Genomic DNA, 21,375 nt, shown 5'->3' with positions numbered 1-21,375 from the left:
CTGGGGCTTTATAGCAGCTCCGTTTAATGATTGCAAACACTGAAACCAGTTTGTTCTCACCTCTGCACCAAATATCATCCAGCTTCCAAGAAAATGGCTCAACCATGTAAGACTGAGCAAAGGAGAAAACAATGAATACTTAACACACATTAGGCAATCTCAAAGTCAAGTTAAAGTTTATTAGGGGTTGTTACTCTGTGTACGACAGCCTTGAAATCAAAAAGACACAGGAACAGAGAGCGTTGATATAACAAAGCACGGAGCTGGTTTTGGAAACGATATCAAAGTAACAGTATTACTTTCAGATCAGCCTTTACCATTCAATTTAAAGAACAAGCATCTTCTTATTGAAATATGGAGTCTGAATATACAGAAGCAGCAAATCAGTTTTTGGATTGCGTGAATAAACTTAATGTGCATACACTTCTTTACAAAAAGAGAGAAAAAAAAATCCTCAGCGAGTCGGTTGTCTTCAAGATGCAATCTTATGAACTGCTACTGTGATGGTCCCGTGACTCCTCACCAGAATGTTCCTAAAGAACAAATAAAGATAAAAAAAAATGTAGAAACTCTGAGCTGATAAACAAAAACTGTACTGACAAACAGGGATTAGTCAAAGGTGACAAAGTTCAGGAAATGCTCTGTTTTTCTCTATGACATGTTTTCACCTTTGACTGATAAATCTTTTTCAACCTGTCAGTCGTACACTGCTAATCTGATGATCAGTATGAGCAATCAATCAATGATTATTACTCAAAAAAATTTTTTTGTCATCATCATTACCACAAATTTCAGTAAACGAGGTAAACTAGCACAGAAAGAAAGCACCACTTCCTAGATTTCATCACAAAACCACAAATTTGTTCTTATCAAGTGGTTACAAATGATCAAACTCTAGAAATAATCAGAACAAAATAAATAACCACCTTTAAAAAGGAAACAGTTAAAAAACAATAACAACAAAAAACAGGCTCATCCATTGTCTCTATCCTATCACTTTAAAGTCTTAATTTTATTTTTAATAACTTCTCCTTTATGGTCACAAGTATTTTGAGAGCTGATGTTAATGGTACACCAGAAGGGGGCAGCAGAGCTGCAAAAATAAAGTCTTTTTGTCAAGCCTGTGATCAGTTAGAGAAATTAATCATTTGATTTTGGCCTGTTTTCAGATGTTTTTTGGAGGTACTGAAGATATGTTTAGCCTACTTTAGAGTTCAGAAATGTAGAATTATTGTAGAGACACTAACACTGCCCTCGATGTAATAAAGGCCTGAGTGTGTCATAAACTTAGGAGTAGATTTCTAGGAGACTTTCCCCCACTTGAGCTGTGAAAGTAAGACAAAGAGAAGTTAATGTTGAGTGGAAATTCCCCAGGTGAGACCTGGGTGGCGGTCTCAGTGTTTGTAATATGTTAACTCTGTGTTCTCTGTTGTGTAGAGGAATTTGGTGTAGCTTAGGTGAGGAGATTACTTTTATGACCGGCAGGAAGTCACGTACACAAATACACACACACACACAGTGCTTTGACTGTTATGACGCACCCACACCTACATGCACAGTCACTCACGTGCACTCACATAGACACACAGGTACGCGGGCACACAGGCACTCACATGCTCGTGCATACACACACAGACACAGAGTTTGCAGCACACCATGGTGGTTTTATGATGGAGTCGCTTCTACAAAACTGTGTTTCACAGACAAAGGAGTGAAGATCTGCAGAGGGACACCGGCCTTGCACGTCCTCCCTTCTAGAAGATGCATGCTTAACTGAAGATGAATGAAGATGAATAAAGGTTTTGTGAAAATGACTACTGATTTCCGGTGCCGTCTCTGGATGCCCGAGGAATAAAAAGAACTGGGGTGAAACTGATTTCGTAACAGTGCTCATCTCCCTGCATATTAATCAGTGCAATGCTTGAATTCACTGAGATGGAGAAAAAAAGGAGAGATGAAAGTCAGTCAAACAAAAACCAAAAAGACAAGAGTCGTGTCAGTGCTCACCCCGACTCGGACTCCAGGCATACGGTTGGAGTGTCTGTTGGGTCTTTTGTGAGAGCTGCAGCTTGTTTGGCCAAAACGGACACAACACCGCCATGTTCATCAGACAGGGACCCGCGGCCTGGAAATAAAAGACTTTTTTTTTAGAAGAAAAAAAAAACACTCAAACCAGTGTTGATTAATTTCTCTTTAAGGTCATCGTGCATCTAACAAACTCATGTTGTCTAGCTTCTAGCTGAGGAGCCAAACCAACATTTTTTGATTTTAACACATTTCTTTGTTGATAAGGAAAACCAGGCTACACCTGAAGGAACAAATCCACGGTTTTGGACAAGCACACTAACTTCACTGCGTTTCCAGGCCTACTCTTAGCAACAATCCAGAAAGTTTCTGCACCTGGTCAAGAAAACCCTGGAAAACACAATTTGCTGTTTCTGCACTTCAGTTTTTGTAAGATGAACAAAAATGAACATTTTACAGCATTATGTGGATAATTAGTTGGATTTGTCTGTAGATTTTGTTACGTTAGGACAGACAGTCTGTATGTAAGTTGAGTGGCTGCTACTTTACTACGCAGACATGAGAGTGCTGTGAATCTACTGAACTAAAATGTAGGAAGAAGTCAAATCAATACAGAAAGCTGTCAGAGAGTCAGACAGCAAAATTGTTTGGCCAGTAAGATTTTATTCATAATATTTTAATGATCTTCTTTTGTTTGTTTTGAAGCATATACTTCAAATACACACAACTATCACACAGTGGACATTCCATCGCAGTGAAAAGTGAGCCTGTGAGTAGAGAGTCTACTTGTATTTCAATGATATGAAAGTCTGTTGGTCAAATGTAATAAAATCCGCAAATGCTGATAAAGCAGCACATAATCTGGTGTAAGTGATAACCCTTCCAGCTGAGTTATACCACTATCAATATGCTAATTATGTTTTTGAATGAAAGATACACGACACACAATTTGTTATTAAAGAGCAGCAATTTTTTGTATCAGAGAAAATCTAGTAAAACGTTTACATTTACAGTGGTCCCTCGCTATAACGCGGTTCACCTTTTGCAGCTTTGCTGTTTCGCAGATTCTTTTTGTGCAATTTTGCATGGTTTTTATTTTATTTATTTATTTTTACAGCACGTTGTGTTCTGCGTCCTGATTGGCTGTAGACCATTGTCAATCAATCGTTCAGCTTGTCAAATTTACATAAATCTTCAATCGCTAGCAGTGTGACTCTGAAGTGCTGTACTGTATGTTTGTATGTTTTCTCCCCAACAAACACAACAATGTCAACGAAACGTTTTGCACCGTCAAGGGCGACCGCGGGTGCCTTTGGTTTCATTCTATAATACTGGAGATTATTTTTTATAATTATTATAGATGAAGTTGGCTACTTCGCGGATTTAACCTATCGCGTGTTATTTTTAGAACGTAACCCCCATGATAAACGAGGGACCACTGTACATTTGAAAAATACCATCTGTAACATTTATACCCATGTTTGGATGATTTTTACAGGAACTACATCAAAGTTAATCAAGGGATCACTAAAACATTTATTAATCCTTGATAGAGCAAGCATAGGAGCAGGCTGCTGACTCTCAGTCATGTAAAAAAAGAATGTTTTCACGGGACTCGGTGGAGCACACTGCAGCCATCTTGTTCATGATGTTTAACATTTAACACATTTACCATGAGACATCCACTCATGGGAAGATTGTGGCATTGTGTGTTAACACACACCTGAATCCTGCAGACCACCAAATTCCCAAAATTTCAGCTTTCATAATTAATTGTCTTTCATTCTCACTTGACTTATATGCAGAATGAAAATTAATTCTCCATCAACATAGTTAAAGTTTTTTAATTATTGTATTTTATTATTGTATTAGAATAATGTATTAGTAGTGGATGGTTTAAAAACAACTTAGAACTTATTATTCTAAAACTAATGATTACATTTGACTACAAATACAGTATGTACAATGCTAATACTCAGATCAGTATACAATATAGTTTTACTACAATTTTAAGTTGAGAAGCTTCTATTCTTTTTGAATATTTTTTCCCTTCATAATGATGTAAGTGCGTCTTTCTGTTTCATGCAGTGACAAACGTCACTAACCCATTATGATCAATGCTTTAGGTAGAAATTTTAGTATGGCCGTTGAGCTTCAACAATTAACAGATTGCAGGTAAAAAAAAAAATCCCCACATTTCCAAAGAAATGCCCACAACCTTTTTATTATGAAGGAGCTTAACGTGGATTTTTTTTAATTAATACTTGTGTTTTTACTTTGTTTATTTGAATTATTCTTTTGCTCTTGAATCTGTTTTATATTGTCTTATGTATTACTTTAAATGCTTATTTGTAGACCAGTATTGATCAATAAGAACTTAATGTTTTCGTGAAAACAACACCACTCGGTACTCTCTCTCCCATCCAAAGCGTAATGACTTATGGCTAAATAACCCATAACTTTGAGCATCTGAGCAGTGACACCAGTGCACTTTGACAAGTAAAAGGCCAGTTAACGTGAACTAGTTTGGGGTTTCCTCACTTACAGCCCAGGTTGTGTCCTTGTTGATCCGTGCAGAGCACACCAACCACTGCTGGATTCTTCATGCTGCCACAAACAAACACACAGAAGGAGCGAAAGTCGCTTTAAAGGTCACAAAAACGTAAAACATATACTCAGTGCTAGAGTGGTTTTAACTTACGTATCATCGAGATGCTGTTCGAGGGTCGACTCCATTCTTATCAATCGGGAATAACTTAAATCGAAGTTTGCTCAATGAAGCTGTATTTTTGTTGTTGTCTGCTACCTCAACGTTTCCGGGTAGAGTCAGCTGACTGTCACATGAACTAAGGGTCCATATGAGGACCAAAATATGCCAAGCGCGGAAATATACAATAGTATTGTAGGACCAAGTGAGTCATGCGCATTGAAATAAAGCGTTTCGTTTTCGATTTAATGATGAATGATGCATCAAAATACATTCCCTCATTCATTCATTTATTGGACATTCAGGCATTAATAAAGTCAATAATTATTTGATAATTCAATCGAAAATAAAAGGACTGATCATAAATAAATATTTCTAAATGAACTATAAATCCATTAATTTAATAAATATTTAAAATAAAATGGCATTAAACTAACAAATAAAAGCTTAATAAAAAAAACATTTTTTAATGCCAAATTTAAAAACTATTTTTTCAAAACCCTTTTGAAAAAATGCAATTTTTAAAAGAGACATCACTAAATGGATTTAAAAAATCAATTACAAATACAAATGTATTTCTGACATTTAAAATGATGATTCACACTCCCCAGTTTAAAATCTATTGCCTGCTTGCATTTGCCTTTTCTGTTTTCTATGGGGTTAACTTCCATATTATCTAATTCATAATATATTGGCCGTTCTTACGTTCATATAAAGCACAGAGTTTGTGACTAGATAGATCGATATTTGCTAATACACTTTTGTAACTTCCATATTTACACCCTAGAGAATTAATTGTGCAGGAAAATCCCCGTAGATCAGCAGTTTCTGAAAAACTCAGAACAGCTCACCTTTGTTCTCCATTCTGATACTCAGTTTGAATTTCAAAATGTCATCTCGACTATCTCAATGCCTAAATAAAGAGTCATCAAACTTGCATATTTAATGAAGTGGCCAGTGAGTGTATGTCACAGTTTTGTGTGCAATGAAGCCAGAATGCAGGACACAACACAGAGGAGTCAATAGAAAGCTGATAATAAGTCCAAAAGCACAAAGTACAAAGAATACAAGGAGACCTGAAGACAACAAAAGCACATGCACAGGGAACAAAACACCAACATGACAAAGATGAAAGTAATCAAGACAATTCAACAGACAGAAAATACGATTCAAAAACAGGAAATCAGAGAGAAATAAATCACACTAAAGCAGGAAACAATCCAAAAGCTACAAATAAACACAGAGACAGGAAAGCTCATATTAAAAATGAAGGGAACACTGGAGAAGGGAACACTGGAGGACACAGAAAGATAAGATGAAGGGAATAACAGAGGCAAGCACAGAAGGAAGTTAACGCATGAGAAATAACTCAAACTAGGAACTGAAGCTAAATAAAGATCATGGATCCAAAACAAGCAGTTTGTTACCCATCTGAAAAGGCATCCAAAACACCATGAAAACTAAACAGTAGCCAGAACTAAAAAACAAAACAAAAACAAAACAACAACTTTGCATAACATGAATAAACAAACAAACAAAAACCCAAATAGACTCAAATATAAAAAGGAAAAATTCAAAACCCAAACACTGAACAAAAAACAAACAGTGGACAAAACACAGGACCGTAACATTTACATCATGATGAGATTTCATATTCCCCACTCTGCGAAAAGTGTTTGATTCATGAGTATAATATTCAGTACAGTTTTCCGTGTCCCGAGGTCCTCATTCACTGAAGTAACTGTCTACACTAGATAGGTTATGTAATGAAACCTTGCTCCTCTATATTTCATCATTGATCTGTTACTCTCTTCATACCCACCTCCACTAGAAATTGATTTTGGTACTCAGAGGTGTATAAATATAAAATCAGATTAGTTTAGTTTTTCTTCTGAATATATTTATTGATTATTCACTTCCCAATGTATTCCTATGGAGCAGTCACTCGACACCCACAAATAAGCTGAGGTTGCCTAAAACAACTCCAATGTCGAAGGTGCTCCTCGGTACTGAGAAGCAAAATCACCCCTTCAAACACAATCTTCACCATCCATGTAACATAACAGAATGACTCAGCATAATAAATACAAGGACGGTAACAATGGCTTTTATTGCATGTAAAATATAGCAATAATACTTTGGGTTTAAAACAGAAATCTTGTTTCTTGTACCCTCTTGATGGCAGATTTTGTTAATGCAATTTCTTTAGAAGTTAGTGTGAGGCCTCTGGGCACACCTCCACATGATTTCTGCTGCCTGTCCCAGGATGGCTTGGCTTCAGTGCTCCTGCTGACAGGGCAAAAATGGGTGAATGTAATTATATGGCCACTGCATTGGAGGAATCCATCACCTGTGCAGCAGCAGGGTAATGTCCTGCTGAGTAACCCAAGGGGTGCTCTCCCCCTCCCTCCTTCCCTCTAATTTTTTTCTGTCTTTGGCTCTCGTCTTCTCTCGCTCATATTTCTCTTTTCGCAACTTAAATCACAGTCTGCCCGTTTTCTCTGACAACCAGCTGCTCATCACTGTCCAAGCAGTCACGTACTCACAGACGCATGTAAAAGTATAAGTCTGTGCATAAGGAACAATTTTCAGCCTGCTTTTTATGCCATACATGCATGCTCATGTATCACGTACACATCACATACACACAGTAACTCCTGCTATCTTCATGAGGACAGCCAATAAAATACTAAATCCATAAGCCCATTGCTGTAACCTTAGCCGTCACAGCAAAGCCAGTCACTCTAACCTTACTGAATTCTCAATGAAACCCTAAATCTAAGTCTTTTCCCTAATTTCAAATTAAAATTTGTCCTCCAAAGATAGTAGAACAGGCCTGCACACACACACACACACACACACACACACACACACACACACACACACACACACACACAAACACACACACACACAGGAAATCTTTAATCTTGTACAACCAGAGGTTGGTATAAATCCAGTTATTCGTGACCTATACATTAGAGCTGCAGTAAATCTGCAAATGAGCTGGATCTGAAATAGAGACCTGACTCAGAGTCGATGTATCACTGCGATCCTCACTACCATAATTCAGAGACATTAAGACTCATTATTCCTATTCTCGTATCACTTTAGTGGCACTGTAGCTTCGACGTCTCAGTGAGGAGTGGTGCGAGGTTTTAATCATTCATTTAAACCTCTTTAAAACACATAGCATCATGACACACACCATACAGCAGGGGTCGGCAACCCTAGGCACGCGTGCCACAGTTGGCACGCGAAAGGGTTAACTGATGGCACGAGTATTCTCATTGTGCTGACTTTTTACAATCAGTTACAGTAACTCGTACTGCGTACTAGCTAGCATGACGGAGTTTCTATACAGCTGGGTGGGTGCTATGATGTTACTGATGTTGAACTTTATTTTATTCATAAGGTTAGTTAGTAGAGTTGCCAACTGTCCAGTAAAAAGACGAATCGTCCGTATTCAGAGAAATTATTACGTGTTTCGTATTGAGCTGAGAAGGGATGCAGTTTGTCCCGGACTTCAGCTACAATGAAAAAGACACAATGCTGGAGTTATTCTGTGTCTTTACGCTGCAGCTGCCTCTTCTCCTCTCATTCTCTGCCCCTCCCTCTCCTGTTGCTACTTCAATCATGAAACTGATCAATGATCAGCTGATCGGCTTTTCTCTCTTGTTTGTTTATCGCCCACTTTGTGCCAGAAAGAGGAAACCGCCGGATGTCGCGCTAAACAACAGCAGCGCGTTTAAGCTTGATCAGCTGTTGTTAGAATGTATTTAATATTACTTTCTAGTATCAGCTGATGTTTGCTGGAGCCACAGCTGTAAAGCTGCTGGTCATGATGTCGGTTTGGTTATCTGGTGAGAGGGAAACATGAAGAGGAAACCAGGAGATGTCCTTACTGAATCATCAGAGCTGTGATGGAGAAACAGGTTTAACTTTTAGGTGACATGACTGAGTTGAAGGGAAGTTATGAACTGTTTCTGAGAGACAAATAACACCAGGATCCTTTTTTTACTTAGCTGACAGCTGGTAACTGTGCAGGGGCGGGTTTAGCAAAGTTTTGCCAGGGGGGCAGGTAGGGCATTAACAGGGAGAGGGGGGCACAAAGAAATACTTTCTTATTCTCATTTAAAATGTCTGTTATTAAATAATTATCTGAATCTTACAACCAAAGTTTTTATCTGACGTAAAATATATAGAAATCATATATATACCAACAAGACTGTACATCACTGTCACAACAGCGTTTGTTTTCATTTAAAGGCTTAATGGCTTTAATACCTGGTGGGCCGGTCTCTAGTCAAAATGCCCGGGACGATTTTTGTCCCAGTCCAGCCCTGGGCACGACACGCAGTGAATTAATATGAGAAGGTGCATTAAAAAATAAATGGCCGCGTCAGCGGTGCACATCGCAAATTAGCTCTCATAGACACATTAGTTGTGCTGCTTCTTCATGACGGTATCTTAGCTAACAACCCCAACTTAGCCTACTGGTGAGAGGGTCGTTGTTAGCTTTCCATATTCCGACATTTCAAAAGCTTCAGGAGCTGTCCGCTCAGCACAGCATCAGCACCACGGAAATACACGGATACATCCGTAGGCTTGAGACACAAGGCGTTTTTGGGACTTTCAGGTGTATGGACCAATTTTTTTTTTCTGATCAAACCAGAAATCTTTAATGAGCAGCTGGATTTGTCTCACATTAACTGGCTGAGTTAATGCCAGTTAATGCAACATCGAAGCAGCTGGAATCCACAGCTGTGCGTGTTCATGGAGCTGCATTTTCACCTGCTGGACATCACTACCTGACAAGTTTAACTGTCTTCAGAACATTGCAGAGGCCTTATTGACAGTATTTGACTCTACATATCTGTGTGAGCGGATTTTCTCTCACATGAGTCCTCAGGCAGCCGTCTGAATGCTGGACACTCGGAGACCTGTGTCTCTGAGTGGGAGACCAGAGATCACATTTTCCCTGTATTAACAGACATGCCATATTGGCCCAGTTTATTGTTCTTATCATTGTTGTGAGGAGACCATAAATAGCATTTGCATTTTCTGTTGTACAGTTCATTTGCTGTCATGGATAAAAAGTCTTTTTTTGTTTCAAAATAGCTGATAACTATTCACTGATAGCTGCCAACATCTGCGAACAAATATAATTCTATAAAGTGGTTCTATATAGTGTGTAACTGTTCATGTAGAGCGTTATTAAATTTATTGCTAATGCAATCATATGGCACACTGACTTCTGAGGAAATTTTAAATGGCACTCGTCATCAGAAAGGTTGCCTACCCCTGCCATACAGTAATGTGATAAATAAGAAATATTGCGTTCTTGTTTCTGTTTTACCAGAAGACCAACCCACAAGTCAGTAATGTGGTAATGTCAGTAAACTCATTAGATGGCTTTGATTTTTATTTGTTTTGTCTTGATCACTTCTGATTGACAAATAGCTCAGGACTTGTGCCCTTTCTTCCACAGACATGTCAGATTTATTTTAGTTTGTCAACTCCTGAATTGGTTCTTTTGTTTTTGCTAGCTTGGTGGAAACTCTTACAGCTCCGGTCCAGAGACGATGTAGTCGAACCCTAAAGTGAGTCTTCGTAAGCCATCATCTGGATAGGTGAGATGACAGAGCTTCTGAGTGGACAGGCAGAAGGGGTGTAAGGGGGATTTTTCTGGCATGAGGAGGGAGGAAAGAAGAGAGGGAGGGGAGAGTGTTGGGTGGGGGGGTCACAGGTGGATAAAGAGAAGGAGAAAGGGAGGCTGCCTTCTCTAAGGAGTTGAGTAAACGTTGAGGAGTGGCTGAAGAGTCGGGGAACCAGCTTGACGTGCCACAGAGACAGTTCACAGTTGTTGTGTGGTGCTGGGGGTGCTGAGAGAGTCTAGTTCTCTTGTTGCTGTCATGGGTTTCAGGGAGGTGCTGCTGTCCTTCCTCCTGTTGTCTGTTGGGAGCTGGTGCAGAGGAGCTGTTATCACAGGGGTAAGATGGAAATTTCTAATGGAGCAACTCAATGTTAAGGTTTTTGATTTATCAGACTAAAGCAATATTTTAATCAACTCATCAATCTGTGTGTTGTCATATTGAAAGTGCATTTTACATTGTGTCTATCATAACTGTAACTGTTGCTTCAGTTCAGTGCCCCATTCCAAGTGGAATGGGGCACTAGTATATTCAAATAATTTTTAAAAAAATCAAGAAAAATATTTAAAATGTCTGTTTCTATCATTATATTTTCATCATCACAAAATCCTTTTATATGTATATATATATATATATATATATATAAATTTTTAGTTTTATTTTAAATTATTTTAACTTACATTTTTGTGTGTGGATGAAAACTGAACACATCACTTCTCTGGATAATATTGTTAAATTTCATTACAAATGACTAATGACAGATCATATCCTCCCCCGCTTGAAGTTAACTGGAAAAATCAGAGGAAATTATCTCAGCCCCCTGAATGCTATTCATTTGTAAATGGTTTAGGGAGAGGACAGGGAATAAATCAAATGGATTTCACTCGCCAAACATGGGAGGGTATCTCTATTACAATAAGTAAAAGTTATATATATGAAAAGATAAACTCTATATCTATTACCATATATGAAGATGAAACTGATTTACTGGCAACAATAGAATTGCTTTTATTACTTTTTGTCTAGACCTCTGCCACCTTGTCCTTCTATCTTTCCTGCAGGCTTGTGAGAGAGATGTGCAGTGTGGTTTTGGCCTTTGCTGTGCTGTCAGTCTATGGCTGAGGGGTCTGAGGATGTGTGTCCCAAGAGGTGTGGAAGGGGATGAGTGCCACCCCTTTAGCCACAAGGTGGGGATAAATGTGATGTCAGTTATAATAATCTTCCAGTGTTACACACACATACGCGCACATAGGCACACACACACGTTTATCCTTCTTTCCTGTTTTAAGAAATTCTGATTGCTGTCAAGCTGGCTGAAGCCTTAGAAAAGCTGCTGATAAGTGCAGGGGGTATTGATTCTACTCAGCAGATCTGAGCCATATATCTCTTTGATTATCTGGAACAGGCGACGATTACTTCTACTAACACCACATCCATCTCTGAAACTCAGACTGATTAAGAGAAGCTTTAGGGCCTGCAGTTCCAGTTGTCAGCTCATAAAGGATTTAAGCTGTCAGATTACCCCAAAGCTACATTCCCTTTCCCCTTTTTCACGCTTCCAGGTACCCTATCCAGGGAAAAGGCAACATCACACCTGCCCCTGTCTCCCCCACTTGGTGTGCACCAGGTATGCTGACAGCAAGTACAGGTGTACTGAGGACTTCAAAAACATGGACTTTTAACGGACGAGAGAACACCGAGAATGATGCAAGCACAACAGCAAACAGAGTGGAAATCTGAACGGCCTGCGGATCAAAATCTTCTTCAGTGACTTTATTCTTCATTTGTGTACTCTATGCACTAAAATGTATAGGTTCTACTGATGCACACAACAAGCACATAAAAAGAAACAGGGAAGTGTAACCAACAAGATCTACAATAAACATGAGACAGCTTTAATTTAACAAGCCAAATGTTACCCCGAGAGTTATTTGTGAACCTTTAGCACATCTGCTGTTTCTTTCATGCTCATTTTATATTAATTTATCATGAGACGTGTTCGAGTATTACTGTCAATAAACATATACATAAAGTTGTGTTTTATAGAGGGCTCAGTTAATATTGTTGCATAAAACATTATGTTCAGTATGGAATGGAAATGTCAACTGGTTTTAATCACGGTGTGATAACGGTCATAAACAGAATCTTAGTGCAAATACTTTCACACGCAAACTGACCTTGTATAATATATTTGATTAGTGCATACGTGAGTCAAGGTGAAATTCCCTCATGTTAAATCGTTAGTAGTTCTTTGTTTCTTCTGTCTTAAATTGAAATGTACCGTGTCCAGTGTGAAATCATGACCTGACACGTGGACTTCAAAAGCTTTAACTAATAAAAAATTAATAACAGGAAAACATTAAGGGAAAAAGTAGTATAGATCACCAGAGATGTTATGAACTGGGAGTATTACCCTGCAGCTGTGAGGTACTTGTGCTGTCCTTTACTTACTCTACTTGGTCTTTATATTTATACTCCACTGCATCTGTGTAAAATATTGTCCTTTGTACTTATATTTATTTGACATCTGCAGTAACTACTTACTTTTTAGGTCGAGTTACCACATAGAAAACATTTATAATGCTCATCAAATACAGCTCACCGTTACAGTATATAAAGAGCTGCAGCCTTAGCTACAGCATAAAACACCACTTATACATAAATGCACAGCAAATAATAATAAACCAGAATAAATTCAAAGACTAGCCACTTACATCATTTGTTTAATGTAGGATTACATTTTGCTAACTGTAATTGAGTATGTTTTGATTGGAGTACTATAATTGCTACTTCTATTGGGTGTGAATACTTTATGCTACCAATTTGTTAAATGTTACTGCAGCGTAGTACAGAAAAACAGCTATTGTTTTTCAGTGAACTTATGAAAATTGAGAAAAAGTGTTTGTCTAAATCTTAAACCTAACCCTAATTTCAGTTTATTAAGTCAAAACTTTGAGATAATAATGAGAAATTTTGACTTATGGATGGCAAAATAAGCAAATAAATACAGTGGTGGAAACAAGTTTCTGTAATTTACGGCTCACACTTTCACATGATTACATCTTTGCTTGTCCTACCTTTGTTTTATTGTTATCAGATAAACCTTTCCAAGTAATTCAAGCTCACATCTTTGGAAACCTTGAGGAAAGTTTGCATACTGGTATTAAGTAGAAGGTCTGGACATCATATCTCCTGAACTGCACACCAACACATTGGTGTACCTGTTTAGCACTTACAGTGTATTTAAATGATGTGACGAATAATAAAGTCAATCCTTTGGAAGTTAGTTGTCATTTTCAGTAGATACCCTGTAAATACAAGTTTGACTTTTAGAGTTGCAACTTTTAAGTTCATACAAAACATTTTTTTTACAATCTTCCTGAACACTTTCAGTGTTCACAAGCTTAATGGGATATTTGTCCCCAGATAAGAGTCTGTTTTCTAAATCATATGCTTCTTATCACCATCTTTCATATCAGCTTATAGGAAAGGGCATTTCGGAAAAACAACCTTGATTAGTTGTATATAAGGGCTGGCCTCAGCAACTGGACGTTCACTCATCTGAGTCTACCTGTAGAGACAGCAACATGATGAAGTGGCTGGTCGTTTTGGCTGCCCTCGTGGCTTTCGCTGAATGTCTCCATAAGTAAGTCTGACTTGATTGGTTGTTTCTTTATTTGTTTTATGTATTTGACATTAAATACATAAAAAATTGTGAAACTCTCCGTGTTCCTATGAGGAGATCTAAAGGTCCTCCTGCTCACCTGAATATCGCACAGACATTTCTCCAGCTGTAAAGTTCAGGCCTGCCTTGCTCATTGCATGACTTTCTGCTCACATTGCTACATGTAGGATGCCCCTGATTAAGGGAAAATCTGCCAGGCAAACCCTCAAAGAGAAAGGGTTGTGGGAGGAGTACAGGAAGAGTCACCCATACAACCCAGCAGCCAAGTTCTACAGCAGTGGCACCGAGTCCATGACCAATGACGCTGACGTAAGCCCAGATTAGTAAAAAGCTTTAGATTTTGTTCATGTCGTTGAAAACATACCTTGCTTTACTTTTTCAAAATTGTCTTTTTAAATCTGAATCTGCATCTGTGTACTTGTTCCTTCTTTATCTGTCCCTCTAGTTGTCCTACTATGGTACGATCTCCATTGGAACCCCTCCTCAGTCCTTCTCTGTCATTTTTGACACTGGCTCCTCCAACTTGTGGGTCCCTTCAGTGTATTGCAACAGTTCAGCCTGTGGTGAGTGCCACTATGATGACTGCCGAAGCTCAGACAACATGGTACAACCTGGCCAGTATGGTTGGAACATACAGAAATGTGTACTTCTGTTATTAGATACTGTTCAAAAATATCCCTTTTTCATTTTAGGCTCTTTTTCATTCATGAATTTTATCCATAATGTAACTTTTTTCCAGCAGAAAATATGCTCTTAACTCGTGAGGCGAAATCAATATACAAGCCTAGATGAACTTGACCGCTAGCAACACTGGAATCCTTCGAGCATTAGTAGAAGTCATTTAGCAATAATAACAGAGCAGCACAGTTTGATTATCACAGTGACTTGAGATTTATGCAGTATTTGCACTTGCAACTCTGATTCTCCACATAATGAATTGGTTTACTTTGGTAGCACATTCTTTCTAGCTTGTTCTAGTTGTAACTTTACCAGCAGAACAACACTCATTGCCATCACTGAAATGCTAGACATCCAAGTTGTATAAAATTGCAAAACTTAAAAATGCATTCCTCTGCAGAGAACCACAATCAATTCAACCCATCACAGTCATCCACCTTCCAGTGGGGTGACCAGTCTCTGTCCATCCAGTACGGGACTGGCAGCATGACTGGGTTACTGGGCAGCGACACTGTTGAGGTAACCAAAACCCGTGGAACAAAAAACTTAGTCTATTTAGACTTCAGATGGGCATCTCTTTGTGGTTTGCTGAACTGTGAGTGACAGCTGTTTTGCATGTCCAGGTGGGCGGCATCTCTGTGGCCAAGCAGGTGTTTGGATTGAGTGAGACAGAGGCTTCTTTCATGACTTACATGCAGGCTGATGGGATCTTAGGACTGGCCTTCCAGAGCATCGCCTCTGACAATGTTGTACCAGTTTTTAACAACATGATCACTCAGGGGCTGGTGTCAGAGCCCATTTTCTCAGTCTACCTGAGCGGGTACTGAAATGAAATGGAATTCAGTTGGCTGGAAAATCTTTATTGGGTTTTTCTTTTTGAGTATATTTTGTGAATTTATGATATGATTCTCTGTGTGTGTGTATGTGTGTGTGTGTGTGTGTGTGTGTGTGTGTGTGTGTGTGTGTGTGTAATATCTTAGCAATAGTGAACAGGGCAGCGAGGTGGTCTTTGGTGGTACTGACAGCACCCACTACACTGGAACAATCACCTGGATCCCCCTGTCTTCTGCCACCTACTGGCAGATCAACATGGACAGGTGCCAATAAGTCATCCAAAAGCTGTTTTCTTCATAGCCAACATCTTTGCTTACAGCTTCATATCAGACACAAAAAATCACAAGGTTATAAAACTTCTTGGCTTGACTGTAATTCAACTTTCCACTTCACAGTGTTACCATCAACGGGCAGACTGTAGCCTGCTCTGGCGGGTGCCAGGCCATCATCGACACTGGCACCTCCCAGATTGTTGGTCCAACCACTGACATCAACAATCTGAATAGCTGGGTTGGAGCCTCAACCGACCAGTCAGGAGATGTGAGTCATACCATCGTGACACAAATTTTCCCCTTTTTCTGAACCCAGAGTAAACAGACATTTAAGACCCTGACGTCAGAACTTTGAAATAAAAATAATTAAGTGGGATTCGGATAGCTGCTTCAGTTGGAAAACTGTAAAATACCAATAAACAGATTTTCTTCTGCCTCATGGCCTCTGACTTTGTTCTGCTGACAGGCTATAGTGAACTGCCAGAACATCCCGAGCATGCCCGATGTCACCTTCACTCTCAATGGAAACGCCTTCACAGTCCCTGCATCTGCCTATGTTTCTCAGGTCAGTAAGACCATCCTGCCAACCACAGCACCAAATAATACAATACAATAATGAAGATTTGAAGAAATATATCTTTTCTTTCTCCCCTGTCCACAGAGCTCCTCTGGTTGTATGACTGGCTTTGGTCAGGGTGGCACCATGCAGCTCTGGATCTTGGGAGATGTTTTCATCCGGGAATACTATGCCGTCTTTAATGCCCAGTCCCAGAACATTGGTCTGGCCAAGTCAGCGTAATGACATCAGTAATCTCATAAATACTCCAAGCATGTATTTTAATGGAATGGGAGAGTTTATGCAAACAGGAGTTTGTGGAAAACGTGCATGTGAACATGTTGTAGCTGCCTTTACATTAAACAGATTATAGCAACGCATAGCATTTCTCTGTGTGTGTGTATCTGTGTCGACTGGACTTGCATGGCTATCTACTATTATCGCACATCAGTAGAATAAAGTGTTTCTGTGTTGTGCTGAAATGTCACAGGAACAAGAATCAGTCCAGTGTGTTCTTTTATACACTCGACCTTTTACAAAGGATCTGAAAGTTTTCACTTTTTTATGGTAAGGACAACAGGCTAAGAAAAAAATGACCCAACTGCTCTCAGAAGAAAAAAGGGCAGGTTGCCACTGACATCGAAGAAGCTGATAAGGACAAACATTGATAGAACAGATGATAACCTGATGACATGATTTCACAACTCTGCTGCTATCTCAACCTGTGAACATGAGAATGGGGAAGTCTCAAACACAGACAAAGCACACATTTACTGCAGAGACAGAGTTAACTGTTTTAATTTCATTTCTTATGCTGTCAACATTTCTCCATTAATAGCTCATTATTATAAACATCATCAGATTTCAGATTTTACAGTCCATTCAAGGTTTGGGATACAAAATAATCAAAACAAAGTAGAAGTGATCAGTCTCTGCTTGATCATTAAACATCTTTTAGTATTTAAGCAGTTAACTGACATATACATAAAAACTTTCCAACAAAACACTGACAAAAGAATTAAAGTGGATCAGACATTAAAATCTGTAACTCAAATTCACGGTTGGATTGCCAGTATGGAGTATTCCACCATCCCAGCATGCTCTTCGTCGGCAGCTCCTGTTGGTGCGTTGTGCATCCTCACATTTGCATACACTTCTTCGGGCTTCTGCAGAGCCCTGAAGTCCACCATTGTGTAAACTACGCTGCTCGTTTCCTAGTAGAGACACATTTTGCCAAGAGACAGTATTTTAGAGGAAGTTTAAAGTATAAACATGTCTCCAATTTAACATGATAGTGAGTCACAGCGACTGCTTGTTCCCTGTTTAGCACGTACCGAAGCTTCTTGGTTCAGTGAGTCACGGTGAGTTTGTCCATATTTGTCTACAAAGAAAAACAACAGAACTTCACATCATTTACCCATTCTATAAGAGGAAAAAAAAGAATATATTTTATCATAAACTTTGGCAGACAGTCTGAGCTCTGCGACAGCAGTTTTCAGGGAACTGCTTACCTAGCAGTTTGGATTTTCTCCTGACTCTGCAGCAAACAACACCAATCACTGAACTGATGAACATCATCACTGTAATTGCCACAATGACAGCCAGTGGCAAACTAAAACTCCAGGAGACTCTGAAGAGGAGCAGAGCACAAAAATGAAAAAACTATTCATGTTTCAGACACAGGAACAATTTGACCAGTGAGCAACAACAAAAACGAGCAATGTGCAGAGTGACCACCTGTTGCTGTCACCGTGGTCCTCTGCTAAAGCAGGTCTAGTGGACTCTGGGAGTGCTGTGGATGTGCCGGGGGCTTTGGTGGTCCCTGTGATTGGAGGCTGTGAATGGCTGAAGTGATCTGAAACTTCTGCAAATTTCAGATATAACAAAGTCAAATAAAAATCATGCTTAAATACAGCTAATAAACAATGACAGTAACAACTGTTGCATGAAATGCATTTAGAGCATCCTGTCAAAAGTTTTATTAGAATACTCACCAGACACTTCTACATAATAGTCCCTGTAGATGTGATTTGGGGCTCCCAGCACGACACACCTGTAAAAGCCTCCATCTACAAATTGCACATTTGCTATTCTAAATTCAATCCAGCCATCATTTTCTATTTTGGTCACTCTTCCTTTCAAAAGTTCACAGGTATATCCTGAACTGTCCATCAGCCTGTAGCAGCCTCCCGGATACAGTTTACAGCAAGCCTTGTTGTAACTGTTGTAAAATGAAGGAAAGGAGAGTCTCAGGAAAATGTGCTCGAACTCTTTAATCCTCTCCTGGCCTTTTAGATGACAGATATCTGGAAAACAAACAGCTGTCAATACAACTTCTCAAATACTGGAAAAAGTGGAATAGCCTTTTTTTTCATACCTATTAAAAGAATAAAAACAATGGAAAACTTCATCTTCATTGTGATGCTCGCTAATTCTCAGCACTTTGGGACAGTTTTAGTTTTGAATTCTTGCTGCAGGATTGAAGGCTCCTCCTAAAGAGGAAAGAAGAGGAAGTTGTCAAAGACGTGCTCCTCACGAGGCTTTGGGAACTGTTGCTGGACACGTCTGTGGCACAACAGTTCTGTGGCTGATTCTTTTTTTGACTGTGTTATGTGTCTGCATATTGGAAATGGACACAAATGGAAATGGACAATGGAGAGTCAATATCACTGGAAAAGAAATATGAAAATGCTTTCACCTCATATCCAACAGCGAACATTTGTCTCATAGTTTTGCATTTACACAAGAATGTGATCGCTTTAGCAGCTCATTAAGTTGCATGACTAAAATCTTGCAAAACACAAAATGTACTATTGCTTTTTTATATGGTTACAATAATAAAATAAAACCAACTACATGAAACATATGCTGGTAGCTTTATTTTATTTTACTGCACAGACAAAGACACAAGGAGATTAACCGAACTGGTTCACTTCTGATGCAACATTTGTGTTTATTACATCGTGTGTGTGTGTGTGTGTGTGTGTGTGTGTGTGTGTGAGTGATTCAGCCTCCAATACTATTAAAAGATTTTACCATATACTGTGATTTCCATTAACAAGTTATACTGTCATAAACTACAACTATGCCTGCCAGTGACTTTGTGAGGTCATTAGACTTACTTAGAGCTTTTTATTCTCATTGTGCATTTTCTTGGGTAGCTGGACCACAAAGGTAAAGTAAGAAGAAGAGAAACCAATATACAACGAAGGCGGAAAATAAATAAATAAATAAATAATTAAATAAATATAATAAAATAAAAAACAGTGTATATGTATACATATGTGAGTGGAACTATATACATGGTGTATGTGTAGGAAACATTGAAACAGACTGGGACCAAATTAATTGCACATGAGCCAAAAATATTGCACATTAAAACAAATATTTACCAAAGCTGGAAAACAGAGTATTGAGAAAACATATTTCTGCTGAGACATTTGGATGGTACAGTCAAAATTTAAGGATACTTGCTTAAGTTTAAACCAAGCATTTACTTTGAATGTGGCGTGGTTGTTGGTTTTGGTTTCAGTATTTCAGAAAGCACTGATCCACTGGCATTTCCCACACAGTCATCTGTAAGAGAAAATATCCAGTAAACGGAGGTTCTTCAGAAGAAAATGTGTTGCTGATATCAAAGGTCAGAGGAAGAAGGCCAGACTGCTTCAAGGTGAAAAGAAAGCAACAGTAACTCCAAGAAGGAAACCACATCGGAGGCAACTTCTATTAACTGAAGTATATATATACATATATTATTCCCCGCTCGCCCCTGCGGGTGGTCAATCCTTCAAGCTCGGGTCCTTTACCAGAGGCCTGGGAGCTTGAGGGGATCTTAGCTGTTCCTAGGACTGCGCTCTTCTGGACAGAGATCTCCGATGTTGTTCCCAGGATCTGCTGGAGCCACTAGCCTAGCTTGGGAGTCACTGCAAATGACTCCCAAGCTATATATACATATACATATGTATGTATATACACATACATATACATATATATATATACACATATCAGTTGGTGGCATGCAGTCTGACTTCATCACATTTTAGTACCTGCTCAGATCTCTTCGAAGCCCGGCCAAGCAGGCACCATTTAGTACCAAGTACCAGGTACTGTGACATAATGGAAAACCCTGAAAACTGTGGCAAACTGTGGCGAGTCGATCTGATTAATTTGCTTTAGAAAAAAATTGTTTTAATGATTGAATGTTATGTCTGATTAATTTCTGAATTCTCAGACTGGTCCGGTGTGCAGGCCAAAATATGGGTATAAAAAGATGAATTCAGTTCCATGGCTTTGACTTTTAGTTTTTAACAAGTTTTTGCCAGATTTAAAAACAATATTTGTGCTTTCCTGTTATTAATGACTGCTGGTCTAATAAATGTTTTAAGCATTGTATCAGTATGATTTGTATTCATTCTAATACACAAAACTATTTATACAATTTTTTGCACAATTTGTTGGTTTGATAAATTAATCTTGGAACACTCCTGTGAGTAAAGCTGGCATACAAACATGAAATCACTTTAAATACAAGAAAAGGATCTTTTATAAAACCCACTGAGCCTGGACATAAACCCAAAGCTACATGAGAGTTTCTTAAAAACAGGTATATGAGATGAATAAACTCCTAGAGAGAAAAAATGAAACAAAGTTTGATTTACCAAATCTGTTATGAACTAAACAATAGTAGTAAAGCACTCCCGGATCTCTCGAGTGATCACTGAACAAGCTTTTCTTCTTTTCATCGTGGAAACATTCACGTGATCTTTTGTTTTGTTTTTGCATTTGTTTTGCTGTAGTCTGATGTGACTATGTGTTTCACATTCATTCACATTGCTTTTTCTGTAATCGGGTGTCATTACACTAACTACAGTACTAGTGATGCTGTGATAAAACCCTGTGAATATGTCGAATCTGTCCGGCCAATTGCTTCGCCAAAACACAGATCACACAAAGCCCCATTCAACAGC

General features: G+C 38.8%; 3 protein-coding genes across 3 annotated transcripts; 2 read left to right on the top strand and 1 right to left on the bottom strand.

Annotated features, from left to right (window-relative positions):
- Positions 1 to 159: 159 nt before the first annotated feature.
- Positions 160 to 4,870, bottom strand: lamtor5 (late endosomal/lysosomal adaptor, MAPK and MTOR activator 5). The gene is made up of 4 exons (XM_082517842.1): positions 4,727 to 4,870; positions 4,571 to 4,632; positions 2,008 to 2,125; positions 160 to 533 (listed from the first exon to the last, which is right to left on the bottom strand). Exons 1-4 carry the CDS (start codon positions 4,759 to 4,761, stop codon positions 473 to 475), a joined length of 276 nt encoding a protein of 91 aa, XP_082373968.1. The 5' UTR covers positions 4,762 to 4,870; the 3' UTR covers positions 160 to 472.
- Positions 4,871 to 10,570: 5,700 nt separating this feature from the next.
- prok1 (prokineticin 1) lies at positions 10,571 to 12,065 on the top strand (the record flags this gene model as incomplete). The annotated part of the gene is made up of 3 exons (XM_082520102.1): positions 10,571 to 10,722; positions 11,445 to 11,570; positions 11,946 to 12,065. The coding sequence occupies exons 1-3, from the start codon at positions 10,645 to 10,647 to the stop codon at positions 12,063 to 12,065; spliced, it is 324 nt and encodes a 107-aa protein (XP_082376228.1). The 5' UTR covers positions 10,571 to 10,644.
- Positions 12,066 to 13,960: 1,895 nt separating this feature from the next.
- On the top strand, positions 13,961 to 16,766 carry LOC309697882 (pepsin A-like). The gene is made up of 9 exons (XM_082520090.1): positions 13,961 to 14,029; positions 14,236 to 14,377; positions 14,514 to 14,631; positions 15,147 to 15,265; positions 15,370 to 15,566; positions 15,727 to 15,843; positions 15,976 to 16,120; positions 16,319 to 16,417; positions 16,514 to 16,766. The coding sequence occupies exons 1-9, from the start codon at positions 13,971 to 13,973 to the stop codon at positions 16,649 to 16,651; spliced, it is 1,134 nt and encodes a 377-aa protein (XP_082376216.1). The 5' UTR covers positions 13,961 to 13,970; the 3' UTR covers positions 16,652 to 16,766.
- The last annotated feature ends 4,609 nt before the right edge of the window (positions 16,767 to 21,375 follow it).

This window comes from Aulonocara stuartgranti, assembly GCF_965226115.1.
Source record: "Aulonocara stuartgranti genome assembly, chromosome: 20".
Lineage (NCBI taxonomy): Eukaryota > Metazoa > Chordata > Actinopteri > Cichliformes > Cichlidae > Aulonocara > Aulonocara stuartgranti.
The sequence above is the reverse complement of the archived record's forward strand: the minus strand, read 5'-3'. Positions and strand labels throughout refer to the sequence as shown.

Bases quoted from the DNA above. Each gene is read 5' to 3' on its own strand.
- LOC309697882 (XM_082520090.1), top strand. From the start codon at position 13,971: ATGATGAAGTGGCTGGTCGTTTTGGCTGCCCTCGTGGCTTTCGCTGAA. The intron at 15,844-15,975 runs GTGCCAATAAGT...TCCACTTCACAG, and splicing joins TGGCAGATCAACATGGACAG to TGTTACCATCAACGGGCAGA. The intron at 16,418-16,513 runs GTCAGTAAGACC...CCCTGTCCACAG, and splicing joins CATCTGCCTATGTTTCTCAG to AGCTCCTCTGGTTGTATGAC.
- lamtor5 (XM_082517842.1), bottom strand. From the start codon at position 4,761: ATGGAGTCGACCCTCGAACAGCATCTCGATGATAC. The intron at 4,633-4,726 runs GTAAGTTAAAAC...TGTTTGTGGCAG, and splicing joins GAACAGCATCTCGATGATAC to CATGAAGAATCCAGCAGTGG. The intron at 2,126-4,570 runs GTAAGTGAGGAA...TTTTATTTCCAG, and splicing joins ACAAGGACACAACCTGGGCT to GCCGCGGGTCCCTGTCTGAT.